Source organism: Emydura macquarii, unplaced genomic scaffold (assembly GCF_026122565.2).
Source record: "Emydura macquarii macquarii isolate MOO-44397 ecotype Brisbane River unplaced genomic scaffold, CSIRO-AGI_Emac_v2 contig_2372, whole genome shotgun sequence".
NCBI classification, from domain to species: Eukaryota; Metazoa; Chordata; order Testudines; family Chelidae; genus Emydura; species Emydura macquarii.
The window spans coordinates 1,882,764-1,898,347 of record NW_027132509.1 but is presented as its reverse complement, the minus strand read 5'-3'; the positions used below and the strand labels follow the sequence as shown (position 1 = coordinate 1,898,347).

General features: G+C 40.6%; 1 protein-coding gene across 1 annotated transcript in view; it reads left to right on the top strand.

Moving 5' to 3' along the window:
• The window catches only part of EIF3A (eukaryotic translation initiation factor 3 subunit A), a 47,321-nt gene that overhangs the window by 3,540 nt on the left and 28,197 nt on the right, over positions 1-15,584 (top strand). Inside the window, 6 exon segments of the mRNA XM_067561309.1 lie at positions 7,192-7,382; positions 7,754-7,890; positions 9,848-10,011; positions 11,435-11,634; positions 13,062-13,270; positions 14,358-14,529. Coding sequence (XP_067417410.1) covers positions 7,192-7,382; positions 7,754-7,890; positions 9,848-10,011; positions 11,435-11,634; positions 13,062-13,270; positions 14,358-14,529 — 1,073 coding nt within the window.

Genomic DNA, 15,584 nt, shown 5'->3' with positions numbered 1-15,584 from the left:
TTTTCTAACAGTGGCCAATGCCAGGTGCTTCAGAGGGAATAAACAGAATAGGCAGTCATTGAGTGATCCATCCCCTATTGGTCACTCCCAGGTTCTGGCACTCAGAGGCTAGGGACACCCAAAGCATGGAGTTGCATCCCTGCCCATCTTGGCTAATAGCCATTGATGGACCTACCCTCCATAAATGTACCTAATTCTTTTTTGAACCCAGTTATACTTTTGGCTTTCACAGTATCCCTGGCAATGAGTTCTACTGGTTTACTATGCCAGTGTCTGAAGAAGTACTTCCTTTTGTTTGTTTTAAACCTGCTGCTTGTTAATTTCACTGGGAGACCCCTAGTTCTTGTGTTATGTGAAGGAGTAAATAACATTTCCTTATTCACTTTTTCCATACCAGTCAAGATTTTGTAGCTCTCTAACATAATCCTCTCTTAGTGGTCTCTTTTCCAAGATAAAAAGTCCCAGTCTTTTTAATCTCATCTCATATGGAAGCTGTTCCATCACCATGCCCTTAATCAATTTTGTTGCCCTTCTCTATACCTTTTCCAGTTCAAATATATCTTTTTTGAGATTGGGTGACCTGAACTGTAATATTCAAGGTGTGGGCGTGCCATGGATTTATATAGAGGCATTATAATATTTTCTTTCTTATTATCTCTCTCTTTCCTAATGGTTCCTAACATTCTATTAGTTTTTTTGACTGCTGCTGCAGATTGAGCGGATGTTTTGAGAGAACAATACATAGTGACTCCAAGATCCCTTTCGTGAGTGGTAACAGCTAATTTAGATCCCATCATTTTGTATGCATAGTTGGGATTATGTTTTCCAATGTGCGTTACTAAATTTATCAATATTGAATTCGGTCTGCCATTTTGTTGCCCAGTCACCTGGTTTTAGAAGATGCCTTTGTAACTCTTTGCGGTCAGCTTAGGACCTAACTATCTTGAGTAATATGTATCATCTACAGATTTTGCCAACTAACTGTTTACCTCTTTTTCCAGATCATTTATGAATATGTTGAAGAGCACTGGTCCCAATACAGATCCCAGGGGGATACTGCTATTTGCCTTTCTCCATTGTGAAAACTGACCATTTATTCCTACCCTGTTTCCTGTCTCATAAAAATTTAATGATCCATGAGAGAACCTTTCCTCTTAGCCCATGTTTGCATACTTTGCTTAAGAGCTTTTGGTGAGGGACCTTGTCAAAGGCATTCTGAAAGTCCAAGTACACTATATCCACTGGATTACCCTTGTCCATGTGTTTGTTGACACCCTTAAAGAATTCTGATAGATTGGTGAGGCTTGATGTCCCTTTACAAAAGCTGTGTTGACTCTTCCCCAACATACCGTGTTCTTCTATGTGACTGATAATTCTGTTCTTTACTATTTCAACCAATTTGCGTGGCACTGAAGTTGGGCTTATCAGCCTGTTATTGCCAGGATCGCCTCTTTTAAAAATTGGTGTCACGTTAACTATCCAATCATCTGGTTCAGAAGCTGATATAAGTGATAGGTTTTGTACCATACTTATTAGTTCTGCAATTTCATATTTGAGTTCCTTCAGAACTCTTGGGTGAATATCATCTGGTCCTAGTGACTGTTTAATTTTATCAGGTTATTCCAAAACCACCTCTACTGACACCTCAGTCTGGAACAGTTCATCAGATTTATCACCTAAAAGGAATAGTTCAGATGTGCAAATCTCCCTCACGTCCTCTGCAATAAAGATGGATGCAAAGAATTAATTTAGCTTCTCCACAATGATCTTATCTTCGAGTGCTCCTTTAGCACCTTGATTGTCCAGTGGCCCCACTAGTTGTTTGGCAGGCTTCCTGCTTCTGATGTACCTAACACATTTTTTGTTAGTTTGAGTCTTTTGCTAGTTTTCTGACTTTATCTCGGTCTTGTCAGGATTGACCCTCAACCAGCTCCCAAACTCGTATAAGAACTGGATCATTCGTTCCAATGTACCAGCTGGGTCATATCATATGAGAAGAGATAGTACAGCCCTTGTCTTGGTCAGCTGGTAGCTTCTTCATTTAGGTGATATAGTTAGAAAGAAAAAAATGGAAAGGATTTTGGGGGAATAGGACAGAAAACAGAATAACACAAAGTAGAGCATTCACATAGCCATAGAAGAATGAATAATTTAAATTTGGCCTGTTAGAATTATTAATCTTCCACATCTCCAGTATAGTGATGTAGAAGGGCTGTGTTGCAATTTGGCCCTTCAGGAACTCTTTCACTGCTCTTGATTCTGTTAAGATTTCTGCTAAATTACCATTAATTACTTGATCTACTGGCAAGAACTTGCCCTACATGAGCTTAAAATAAAAAGCCGCAAAATCATAGGCATTAATTGTGTGCTGTAGTCAGCACTGGGAATCATGACTGGGCAGACTAGCATTCTTGTTTCAGGACTGAACTAGTCTGTCATGTTTATTCTCATAGGTTAAAAGCTCCAAAGCTGAGCAGTAATTGCCCCAAACGCTGTGTTCAGCAATAAGAACAACCTAAATTATACTGTCTGTAGTTGTTTTATTTAAAACCATCATGGTGAGTTTAAAATTATTCTGAATGTCATGGGATCTTCAGATTTTGTAACACTGTAATTTATATACTGTTTTACAAAGGAGTCAGTTCCTCTTCTGTAGAATGACTGTTCACATAAACTTGTTGCCTATCATTTAGTAGCATGGTTCCAGAACTGAAATGCCACATTTGTTCTTCTGGATTTGTATTGTGGAAACCATTAGCCATATTATAACCTTATTTCCATTTGAAAGTTCTGATCTCTTGAAAGATAAGTACTGAATACACATGTAACTTTCCCATATGGTTGTTAGTTCTTTCAGCACTTTCTGACAACTAGATATTTTTTTTTTAAAAGGTAGCTCTGCCTGTTAGACTGATACAGCAGGTGATGTGCTGCTTCTGGCAACTTGGATTTTCTTCTGTTCTTGTGTTACCACTCTGTCATTTCTTTGTTTCTGTGATCCCCTCCTCCTTTGCCTCTTTCCTCACTTGTTGTGGGGGATACTAAGAGTTTTTAAGGATTTTGGGAAATATTGATCCCTTTATTCACCTGTTTCCCTCTGCCTTTTACCCAATCTGCATTTCTTCTGCCTTTTTTCTCTCATCATTTTTCTGTTCTCTTCATCCTCGCCTCTCTCTTTCCTACCTTTTCCTGGGTTTTTTTTATTGCTCTTGCACAGGTTAAAAATGTCTTTTTTAATGTGTTGCTGTATCATGGGAATTCTGTGTGCTGATCCAGTGTAGTTTGCTCCTGAATGGCTTAGTGTATTTCATGCACCACTTTACACCAGCTACAATAGGGAGGGCAGAATTGAGCCATGATTACAATGTGAGGTCCTGTTAATAACTGCAACCACTGAGGCTCTGCACTTGAAGGCTGATAAAGGGGTAGATAGCAGTCCTCCTTGACAGAATGATCCTTAAAACTGGGTGTATATATTTCCCTGTATATTATTAATAATACTTATGTAGACCGCCCCACCCCCATCCTGCACTGATAGCCACAGAGGTAGACTTTTGCTTTGCTTTGTGGAACTCTTGACTGCAATGTGAGGGTCTGCTCCCACTGATGTCACAGAAGGATCAAGGCATAGGATAAGTCTACATTGCAGGGTAAGTGGGCCTTGAGTCCACAGACTGTTTCTAAGCCCATGCTTGACTGTCTACACTTATTAGTGACTGTGGGTTTAGAATTTCTGGACCTGGGTCTCTCAGCAGTGCTTATGTGTTCAAACTGTACTGTGAAGAGCTGAGTCAAACCAGCCTATCTCAGGCTTCCTACTGCCTTTCCCAGCTGTAGCCCCAATAGCCCTTGATTCATAGTGCACTGTGGGAAAACTTGATTTTCCATCCAGCAGCACTTTACCAGTACTTGCCTCTGCCTACAAACACATCCAGATGAGAGCTGTCTTTGGGTCTGCACGTTCCAGGCGTCTGGAGCCAGACTGAAAGCACCATTTGAAGAACTTGTACTGCTTGTGCTTTTACTTCAGGAAATGGGCAGAGCATTCAGAAGATACTGGTGAACATTTGGGTGGCATTTTCTGTCCTACCGAATCACCTCTGTGATTAAAACAGTGCAGGCTCCAACTGGCTGATGCTGTTTGTGACTCTTGGTATAGCTGCTGCTTCTGTAGATTGGTGCTTCTGGAGCAGGGCCATAAGCAGAGACTGGTGGGATCTCCTCATTGTACAGACTTGGGATGACCACCATTGGGCCAAAACGTGCGCATGAAGAAAGTGACATTTCTAGAACTTTGTGAGCAGTTTGCCCTGACCCTTCAGCATCAGGACATGTGCATGAGGAAGGTCATGCTGGTCCAGAAGTGGTTTGCTATAACCATCTGGAAGCTAGCTACTCCTGACTTCTGCAGGTCTGTTGCTAACCAGTTTGTTGCTGGCAAGTCGACTGTCGTGGCGGAAGTACTTGAGGCAATATGGTGTGTGGTTTATCCACAAGTAGTGAGCATGAATGTCCCTGAAATAATTGCTGGTTTGGGGAGAATGGTGTTTCCAAACTGCACTAGGGCCATCGATGGGACTCATGTTTCCATAGTTGGTCCTCTGCAAAGAACACAAGAATACATAAATTGCAAAAGGGTATTACTCTTTTGTTATGCAGGCTCTTTTCAGCTACCGAGACCATTCATGGACATCAACATGGCTTGCACTGGAAAAGTGCATGATGCTAGGGTTTTCCGCTGATTGGGAGTTTACCTTCATGGGCAGGCTGGGACCAACCGAATGACATTGTCATAATGGAGTAATTGTCCCTACTGTTGTTTTATGGGATTTGTGTGTCCTCTTTTGCATAGTTTTGAAACCGTACCCTGATCTCAGACACCCTGGCAAAAGAAAGTTTAATTACACTCTCAGGAGGTTTGGAATGGTGGTTGAATGTGCATATGGCAGATTATGTAAACAGCACTAACAGAAATGAAAAAGTATTGTCTCAGTATTTCAGAAGTCTACATCATCGCAGAAGTGTCTTTGGAATCTCCAGGCCAAAAAAATGATACTTTGTAAAACTGCTTCAGTGTATTCTGAGAGCTAAATTTTAGTTCCTAGATTCTCTGTGACCACTAAGAGCTAGTATGTGTAAAGCCTTCACACATAACAGAAAGGTGAAATTTACAAAGAGGTTTTCAAACTTGAAGTGAGTGAGCAACACATCTATGAGTGGAATGGGCTGGTGGCCTGCAGAAGAGGGCCCAGAAACACCCTGCTCTGAAATGTGACTACCCTTCTGGAGTTTGTATTATGGGAAAAGTTTGCAGCTATCAGCACCCAGGATTGGATCCAAATTCATAGGGAAATCAGCAAGATTCTGTGCTAGCTTCCACATGGATTGCTGCTTTCCTGTAAGATGCTGAAAGCTTTTGGCATTCATACAGTTAGTTACCCCTTCCAGCTAATGCATATGATACAGCCTGCTTGGACTACATATATCTATACACTAGATGCAAATACCTTGGACAATATGAACTCTTAATACTGCATACTTGATATATATCTATACCACATGGACTGCCTGGAATCATAACAGGGAATGCAGTGCACCGTTACACCCTCTTACCATTCTCTCCTCCCTCCCCCGCATTCTTAGGTAACCCGGAACTTCAAAGTGCCCCCCCATCCTTGGCACATGTCTGGACTTCATACAACACCCTGATGTATTTCAGACAGTTAATTCATCATCCATGCACTACATTCCTCTCCCCCTGTGCAGTTTAAAGGCAGCTCATTATGCTCTGTCATAGCTGATTTGTATGATGTAGGGTACTGTCAAGGAAGGCAATGTGAGGCTCTTGCTTTTAACACTCCAAAGCATCTTTGTATCAATCTGCTGTTAGCAGATGCACTCTGTTACCTGTGGCTTGCAATAACAATTTCATTGGTCATAAGCCAGAAACCTCTCATTTGAATATTAATAACAAACATAGAGGCAGAAACTTACCAGGCCTCAGGGCTACTTCTGCCTTTTCTGTTTCTGCTGCTGGTTCTATGGCAGGCTGCTCCTCTGGGGAGTCATCAAACAATTCCTGGGAGTATGGCTCCAGGATGTGCTGTAGCTGCCCTTGGGGCAAAGCGTCCTCATGGACTGGCATGACTACCTGAGTCACTTTGCTATCCTGATCAGGTGGCTGCTGTCTTGCTTCTGGTGCTATAATAGATTCAGGGGTCACCATCATGGCTGATTGATTGGCTCAGTGCTTGGCACAGTTCCCAGCACCTGGTCAAAGTCCTTATAAAAGAGGCAGGGTGATTCCCCAGAGGTGCGATTCCCATCCCTGATTTTCTGATAGTCTGTCTGAATCAGCTCTCTGCATTACTCACCTGTCCATTGAATCCCCAGTGCTGTCAGCTTCTCTAATATTTCTTGATATACGTAGTCATTTCTGGTATTCTTACCAAAATCGAATGTTTTGCTCACCTCACATCAGAGATGTACCAGAATCTGACTATGGTCCTGTAACCAGGTATCAGCATGATTGGCAAAGGACTTCTTGTTGCTGGCCATAATTAATGCAGGAGGTGATTCAATCTGTGTTCAGTTCAGCAGTCAGAATAAAACGAAAGGGTTAAACAAGCTATACTTGAGCTGGGGGGGGGCGGGGGGGTGGTTGCTTCCATTTCCTGGGAGTTGACTGACTAGTCTTGGGATAGAAAGGCCAGGAAACACTGGCCTATGAGATTGTGGGTTAGCGTTGGCACTCTCAGCACACAGTTCTGGGCCTGACCTGTTCCACACTACAGAATGATAGAGTTGGGTCTTGAGTCCCAGTGGGACTTGGGCACAGGACCCCCGCCCCCCTAACTCACCCTGCTGTTGGGCCATCAGGCCTGGGTACTCAGGGCATACTGGTCCGATTCAGACAGATTTGTGTGTGGATGGAAGCTGGGTTTGGACTTGGACCTGAGTCTGAGCCTGGGCTTACGTTGTAGTGTAGACATGATTATGTTAAATAATATTTTCACTCTGGTTAGGAGAATAAGATCAGCCAACTAAATGTGACCACTGATTTACTTTGACTATTACAATTAATGATTAATTCTAAATTACAATGTTGATGTATAGAAAATATGTATCTTAAATGGAAGATCTTCTTTTGATTTGCACATGTAACTGGTCTAATGAAGAGTTTATTTTCAGAATTTCTTGAGGTTGGCAAGAAGCAACCTGCCCTCGATGTTCTTTATGATGTTATGAAAAGTAAAAAACATCGAACATGGCAAAAAATCCACGAGCCAATTATGCTGAAGTATCTGGAGCTCTGCGTGGACCTCCGCAAGAGCCACCTAGCAAAGGAAGGATTGTATCAGTACAAGAACATTTGCCAGCAGGTAGGGATTGTGAAATGTTCATTCTTTACTACCCGCAGTATGATGTACGTTGGAGTTGTATATTTAAAACTTCTTTATTACTGCTAAAACATGTAATTGTTTTGTATCCAGGCCCCAGTCCTGCAAGTCGCTGAGTTCTGCCTTGCAGGGTTAATGTCTAGATTAGAGCACCCAACATAATAGGGCTCCAGTTTTGATCGGTATTTTCGGGTGCTATTATAAATTTAATCCAAGTAATAAATACTAACTTGAATTTAGATTTATGGATTTATTCTGTATAAGCCTGCTTTACATTTTACCACCCTACTTATAGAGTATTTGCTTCCCACTGCTGGGAGAAAGCCACTTGAAATGTTCTGCTTTTGATTTAGGTAAACATCAAATCCTTGGAGGATGTTGTTCGAGCCTATTTGAAGCTAGCTGAAGAAAAAACTGAAGCAGCCAAGGAAGAGTCCCAGCAGATGGTGCTGGATATAGAAGACTTGGATAATATTCAAACTCCAGAAAGGTAAAAAAGTCTTTCTTTCATTTGTAAGCCCTTTGTGGCAGGGTTTCTCTCTTCTGTTTTTACGGCACCTAGCACAAGGCTATCCTAATCCCCTATGGAGCCTTTGCGTGCTGTCATAATATAAATATTTACTACTACTGCTAAGGGCTATGCTTCAGCTGTCTTTTTATATAAGTCTTAATTTAGCTTATTAGTTGTACATTTTTAAAATAGATTTTCTAATTAATGTACAGGTCCTTGGGTCCTGGTTTTGGATTTGTCATTAGGTTTGAGATAAGAGGTTTAGAGTAAAATTAACCATCAATATTAGAAAAAGTGGTTTTACTGTATAAATGATGTATCTAACTTTTCTTGTAGATTAAATGTAATTTTTGCTCAATTAATATCCAGAGATATTCTTTGTGATGTAACTTTATTAAGGCAGATTATGTATTTAATAATTTAAATGGTTCTGTGGGTGTTTGGGAGTTGGGGGAACCTAATTCAAGCTATCTAAAGGTTAAAGCGCTTGACCATGCTGTCAAATCTTATTTCTATGACATCATTTTATATCTATAATTAGGCAGTTCTCCGAATTCAGATTTTAAGAAGGAATGTTTCTGGGGTGTTTTTTATTTGAAGCGTCAGTGAAAGCCTCCTTTAGAAAAACAAACTACATGGTGATTAAAGGGATTTGTCCATTGGCTGAATGGTGGGGAAGAAATGGTCTTAACAGCCTGCGACAAATGTAACACTAACAAAATGATTATTTAATCAAACATCATCCTGTTCAGTACCATGGAATATGTAGTTGGTCATGTATGGGCAAATCAGTAATTATTTGGTTTCATGCATAGGCATGTGAATTCATAAATAGTTGAAAATTTGTTATGAGATTCCTGAAAGTGTAAACTTACCTTGTATTTGCAGACAACTTGATATCTTGCAGACTAAGAAATGGTGGATTTAGAAGTAGAAAAACAAATTTTAAATGAATAGGATGGTGAGCAAGTACCGAGGGAAGATATCACTATCTGCATATCTTCTAGACTTTTAGAAAATGTATCCTTTCATATTGCTTACACACATCATTTTAAGGCTGGTATTCTTTTGTGAAGGTTTTAAAAATCACAGACTGTGACCTTCCTTGTTTTCCAAAAAGTGTCAGAGCATAAACTTCTGCTTTGTCACATGTCAATAAATACAAGAAAACACCTGAAGCAGCTTCTAGTCCCTCTGGTAGCATTGCAGGGTAGTTGGGGAGGAAGTCTGGGCCGGTAGGAGAGCAGATCACTAAATTCCAGATGTCTGAGTCTGGTAGAGGAGTCTACTGCTATCTTGGAGGGAGGGGAAAAGACTTCGTAGATGAGGTGTTCCCAAAACTGTCTTTTTGTCAGGTTTTGAGAGGGACACCAGAAGCAAGGAAGCTTGGGCCTTTCTGTGCCACCAGCCAGAACCATCAGCTATCTACGTAGGATGCATCTTGAGCTGGAACTAGCTTTGAAATTCACTGACAAGCATGTGACTTCTCTTTAAATTCTTCATGACAGCCAAAGTCTTGGGAACATGTGTAAAAAACATGCCTGTTATTAGCCTTTCAAGTTTGATTGGGTTATTTTGTAGATCTCAGGCTTGGTCTACTCTTACCCTGGCGATTCGGAGGCAGTTAATGGAAGTTACGCAAACTATGCAGAAAACTTGTATAACTACCGTCGACTGCTATGCTTCTCTTTTGCGCACTGTCTTGCGTTCCCATCGACGCAGTGCTACGCCACTTTTGGGGGTGGATTAATAGTGTCGACTTCTGGATCGACTGAGCGGGGCTTCACTGACCTCTTAATCAATTCAGATAAGTCTATCTGACGGCGGCAACTTTGCTGCCATCAGTGTAGACATAGCCTTAGTAAGAAAGAGGTAAAGGAGAGAAGATGGTGGGGATTGTGGGGGCTAAAAATGTCTTTTTTTTTCTCGATTATAGTGTTCTCTTAAGTGCTGTAAGTGGGGAAGACACTCAAGATCGTACAGATCGGCTGCTTTTGACTCCTTGGGTTAAATTTCTATGGGAATCATACAGACAGTGTTTGGACCTTCTTCGAAACAATTCTAGAGTGGAACGCCTTTACCATGATATTGCACAGCAAGGTAAAGTGAAAGCATGAAATGTAAATTACAGTGTGCCTTAGCACATCTGTGTGTGAACACCCTCAACTGAAAGGTTTCAGGTTACTTTTGCTTAAATAAAGCTATTGGTGGAATACACATTAATCCCTCACACTTGTGTGCATGCACACAGTATTTTAGTAATTCTGGAGGCCCCTGGATTCCAGCATTGCTGGACCTGTAGTTAATATCTATCTTGATGCAAGTAGTTTCTTATAACAAATCTTTCAAGAGCAGTTTTAATTTTTCGGAGAGTTCCCTTTATTAAGAATACTTAATAGTGTTGTACCTGTATTAATCTCCAACCTATTTTCTTAATCACAAGAGGCACATTTTCCTCTTGTTATCCATTATGGCAAATGTTGTCCCCCAATGAGATGCGACATGCAACTAATTTTAGGTGCCATAACTGACTAGCTGAAATTGTTATTTCAATCACAAATTATTGGGCTTCATGCAGGAATAACTGGGTAAAATGCTATGGCCTGTGCTATAGAGGAGGAGGAGGAAAGATGAGAAAATTAGGGTGGTCCTTCTGGCTTTAATATTGAAAGAAGAGGAGTGGGTATATACATAATCTCCTTCTGGGTTTTTCTGAGTGGGATTGTTTAAAAAATAATCTAGATTATTTATCTTCCTCCATTTTCATGATAACATGGATATTTGTATCCTTTGTTGAAAGAAACAGCTCCAAGTTACTACATTCTTTTCTATCCCAAAATTGTGCATATTGTGGGTGGGTGGTATTCCTTGAGGGTCTTCCTGTCGTTCTTCCAGTGTTCCCTGCCATACTGATTTGTCTCATCCAGAATTACTTTCCCATCAATCACTGGGAGAGAAAAGGATAGTTAATCTGTAGAAAGTTAGGGTAGATGTGTCCCAATGCAAGCACTTTTTTTTCTTCTCTTTTTAAAATAAGAGGGTGAGGTAGAAAACTAGAACTGAACCCCTTTATGTGAACCTTGCAGTAACTTGCCACATTGGGATAATCTGAATTTAAGTAGTAGGAGTTTGATGAGAATCTTTTCCTGTTTTTCAAAGAACCAGAAACTTTTAGATTCTACCACCCCGACAGTTTTATTTAGAATTATTTTGGACACCTTGTGAAAGAATGGTACAGAATAAAAGAAAGAAACCCTTTTCCTGTTAAACATTTTAAAAAGTCTAATAAATTGGTGTTCTCAGGTTTTTAACTGATTAATTCTGCAAAAACACTCCAAATGGTATTATCCTGAATAGTCTCTGGTTTGTCTCATGAGAGGCTTTCAGTGGACTTCTCCAAATAGAGATTCTTTAGGCAACTTGATTTTCTTACATGCAGGTTGACACTAGCTAATTTTATAATTATTTGATAGTTAACATTAATAGTCAATATTTCTAACTTGAACATCATTCAATTTCTCAGCTTTTAAGTTCTGCTTGCAGTACACTCGTAAGGCTGAGTTTCGCAAACTCTGCGATAACCTGAGGATGCATTTAGGGCAGATACAACGCCACCATAACCAAAGTACAGCAATTAACCTCAGTAATCCTGAGAGCCAGTCTATGCACTTGGAGACAAGGCTTGTACAGCTGGACAGTGCTATTAGCATGGAATTATGGCAGGTATGTGTTTAATTTTGTGCTTGTTAACAGGACCCACAATACTTTACTTCACCAAGGTCCAGAGACCCCCAATCCTAAACTGGCAATAAATTGTGAATTCCATGGCTTGTACTCCAAGATCTAAAATACGTACAAGGATGCAACGATGTAGAGTGAAATTGTAAAGTGTTGTATTCATAGTTATATGCATATTAAATATCAATCATCTGATAACCTCGTGCTGCTATCTAGAAGCAGCACTTCAAAATAAGCCATTATTTGTAATGGAAAATGAATTTTCATGAGCATTGATGTAGTTGCTGAAGGCTGCTTGGTGTGTAGGTGAATGGTAAGGAAATCAGTTCATTGACACTGCCTCCCCGCCCCCAAAAAATCTCTGAAAATTTGCTTTCTCAAGAGGGAGATCTGGTTAACTGGAGGCATTCAGCAGGGACCTAAATCTGTGGTGCGGGTCCCCATTCCAACTATTTGAGGTCCTAAAATTTTGGATTGCGACCATCCATTCTTTAAATACTAACTTATTTTGTTATTTCAAAATAAAACTACTCCCAAGTCTTTTTCCTTCGGCATCTCTCTAAAGTCAAAATTACAGTTGTTAATGCAAGTTTTGTTACTTTGTTTTACATTAATGTGGAAAATATTTTATTCTATTATATTCCCTTTTCAGATGTAGATTTGTCATGCTTTTAATATAGTAAATCTAAGGCATTTCCGAGAGTATTTTAGATTTTCTAAAATACTTTAGTCACTTCTGATCACTATTGATTGGATGGGAGATGGAGAGACGGACAAATAGTAGAGCAGGCTGAAAATTTTTTGGCAAAACATTTTTTGTTGGAACTTGTCAAAATCAAAATGTTTTGCAGAGATTGTTTGATTTTGAAGTTCTGATGAAAACCAGGCTGGCTTCTGATAAAATCTTGTCTGCCTGGTTTCCTTTCAGCTCACCCACCTGGCTTCTTTGCAGCCTGCCTGGTGGGTTGATAGAGAGCCAATAACCTTAGAGGCTTGCTGATCCTTTGTAGCCTTGGGCTTCCAGGGTCTATGGTTTACAGTGTAGTCCACGAGGCAGACTGCCCCAGATCCATGGTTTCATTCCCTTTATAGAGAATTTTGAAATCTTTTAGTTTTGTGCCAAATTGGAATGAAACCAAAATTTTCCATGAAACAGAATTCCCTTTGTTGCCCAGCTCTAGCAAATAGTGTTAAAGCATCTGCAATATATATGTCATTTCTTTGTTAGAAAGGAATGTATTTATTTCTGGGTAACTGACAAAGTTGAAAATTATAGCTTACAGCTAAAGTTATATATTACAATTATGTAACTTTGTATATTAAATATGCTTTGACTAAAAGCTTTAGCTTTTAGTTTTCTAATTTGCTTGCAAGTAATATACTGAAAGTAATTTTTTTGTTTACTATTTTAGGAAGCTTTCAAAGCAGTGGAGGATATTCATGGGCTATTCTCCTTGTCTAAGAAACCACCCAAACCCCAGCTGATGGCAAATTACTATCACAAAGTTTCAACTGTCTTCTGGAAATCAGGAAATGCTCTTTTTCATGCATCCACACTTCACCGACTGTACCACCTGTCAAGAGAAATGCGAAAGAATCTCACACAAGAGGAGATGCAGAGGTGTGGAGAGATGCTTTTCACCTATTGTCTGGTTTTAACCACTTACATACAAATGAATTAAATTTAGCCTGTAATAAGAAGCAGATGGAATGTGTATTTGAGTGGTTGGCATCAGATATTGAACAGCTTTGCTTAAAGGGATAAATACAGAATGCCCCAATAATTAGGGCAAGAAGGATATTCAACAAATATTGTAATGAAGGTGAACAGTGGTACCTACTAGGTGGTGATATTCCCATATTAGCCACAGACTGAGACCTGAGCAAGTCATTGAACCTCTGTCCGTTTTCCATTCTGTGCAGTGGTGAATACTTACTTCACATGACTTAATTATTGTTAGTAAAGCACTGTGAGATCTCTGAATGAAAGATAAGACAGACAAACGTATCCATTCACTCAGTTCTGGATGTGACATTGAAAAGGCTTTTTAGGCATGCTGGGCCACTCGGTGAGCAGCAGTTGGCAGTCCATGGCTGATTTTTGAAGTTTGTAAACCTGTAAAGTTCACCTACAAATCTTTGTGAATTCAAAAATGGTGGGAAAGTACGTTTTAAGGAATATGTTTACATTCCACTTAAACCTACTTATCTAGGCATTCAGCACATAATTCAAATTTTATTTAATGCCAGCTTCTGCAGTAACATATTTAAATTAGACTTATTTTGAATTGATTTTGTGAATTTTCACATCCAATTAATCTTATAGGAAGTTGATCAATAAAGGGATGATAAAATGGTTCTGGCTACCATCCCTTTATTGGATTTTTTTTTTGTATTTGGAGAGGATTTTTTTAATGAAGTTGATCAATACAGGGATGATACTGACTAAACCCTCCCCTCTAGGTATTAAGAAGCACTTAGAATTAATCTGAACACTGAAATGCCAAGATGTCTTGTTTGCTGGTGTTGCCTGTATTTTGACATGGAGAAGTTTTTGAATATAAAATCATTCACTTAGCTGTTACACTGATTGGAGGCTTCTGTTTTACAACTGAAGTATGTGTGTTAAAAAACAGCAAAAGAAAACACATACACTGAGATTTCTATTCTTTTATAATTCATCTTTTGTGATTATACTTTACCAACAGGATGTCAACCCGAGTCCTTTTGGCTACCCTGTCAATTCCTATAACTCCTGAGCGAACTGATATTGCTCGTCTTCTGGATATGGATGGTATCATTGTTGAAAAGCAGCGACGTCTGGCCACGCTGCTGGGCCTTCAGGCTCCACCTACACGCATCAGTCTTATTAATGATATGGTAAGTAATGGTGTTTGAGTGACAGGCTTTATGTTCAATCTTTAGTTTCCCTCAAAAACTGCAGTACTTAGATGCGGAGCTGCAATTCAAAATATTCCAGTGAATTTAAAATGTCCATTAAAGTAAAAGAATTCAACATGATTAACTGTAAATATGTTTATAATTTAATTGTGTAGTAATATACTTTCTTCTGATGTGTTAGAAAGTCAGGTTACAGTTAAAAATACAGACCAAGGAGAGCAACTTTCTCAATCCAAAGAACAACATTGGTAGACTAAACCTAACTCTTTCTTCTTATACTCAGTGAAACTTAATGTTTCAATATAGTGATAAATATTGTCCATTTTGTGACACAAGCAAATCAGAGGCCTGCGGTGAATGATCCTGCAATGGCTTTGGAGAGGGTGGTGACCAGGAACTTTCAGTTTTTTCTGTTGACTCACCGTATTGAAATTGGACGGTATTTAATTAGATCAGATGATTTAATATTTTCAATCTGTATTTAGGTAAGATTAGTACATTAATCTCATGGGCGGAGTTGGGGGGGGCATTGCCCCCCAATATTTGATGGCTGGGAGTGGGGACCAGCTGCGTGCTGGAACCAGGTGGGAGGGGGCTGCCGCCGCCGGGGTCCCAGCTTTGTGCTGGGACTGGCCAGGAGGTGGGTCGCTGCAGCCTGCCTGCCCACCTCCTGGCTGGGGCGGACTGGCCAGCCCGAGGTGGGTTGGCGGGCTGACTGGCTACAGGCCAACCTGGGGGTGGGGAGCCAGCACGATGCGGGCCGGTGGTGCTCCAGTGGCTGGGAGCATTTGGACCAGCGGCACTCCAGGGACTGCGGTGGACCAGCTGGGGCCAGCCTGGGGCAGGGTGGGCCAGTGTTGTGGCATGGCACAGGCCGGGGGCGCTCTGGCCGGCAGCATTCCGGAGGCCGGGGGTGGTCGGCCACTGGCCAGCCTGGGGTTGGGGTGGGCTGGCAGTGTTCCAGGGGCTGGAATGGACCAGCCAGCCTGGGGCTAGGGTGGGTTGGGGCGGCGCAACGCTGGGGCCTGGACTCC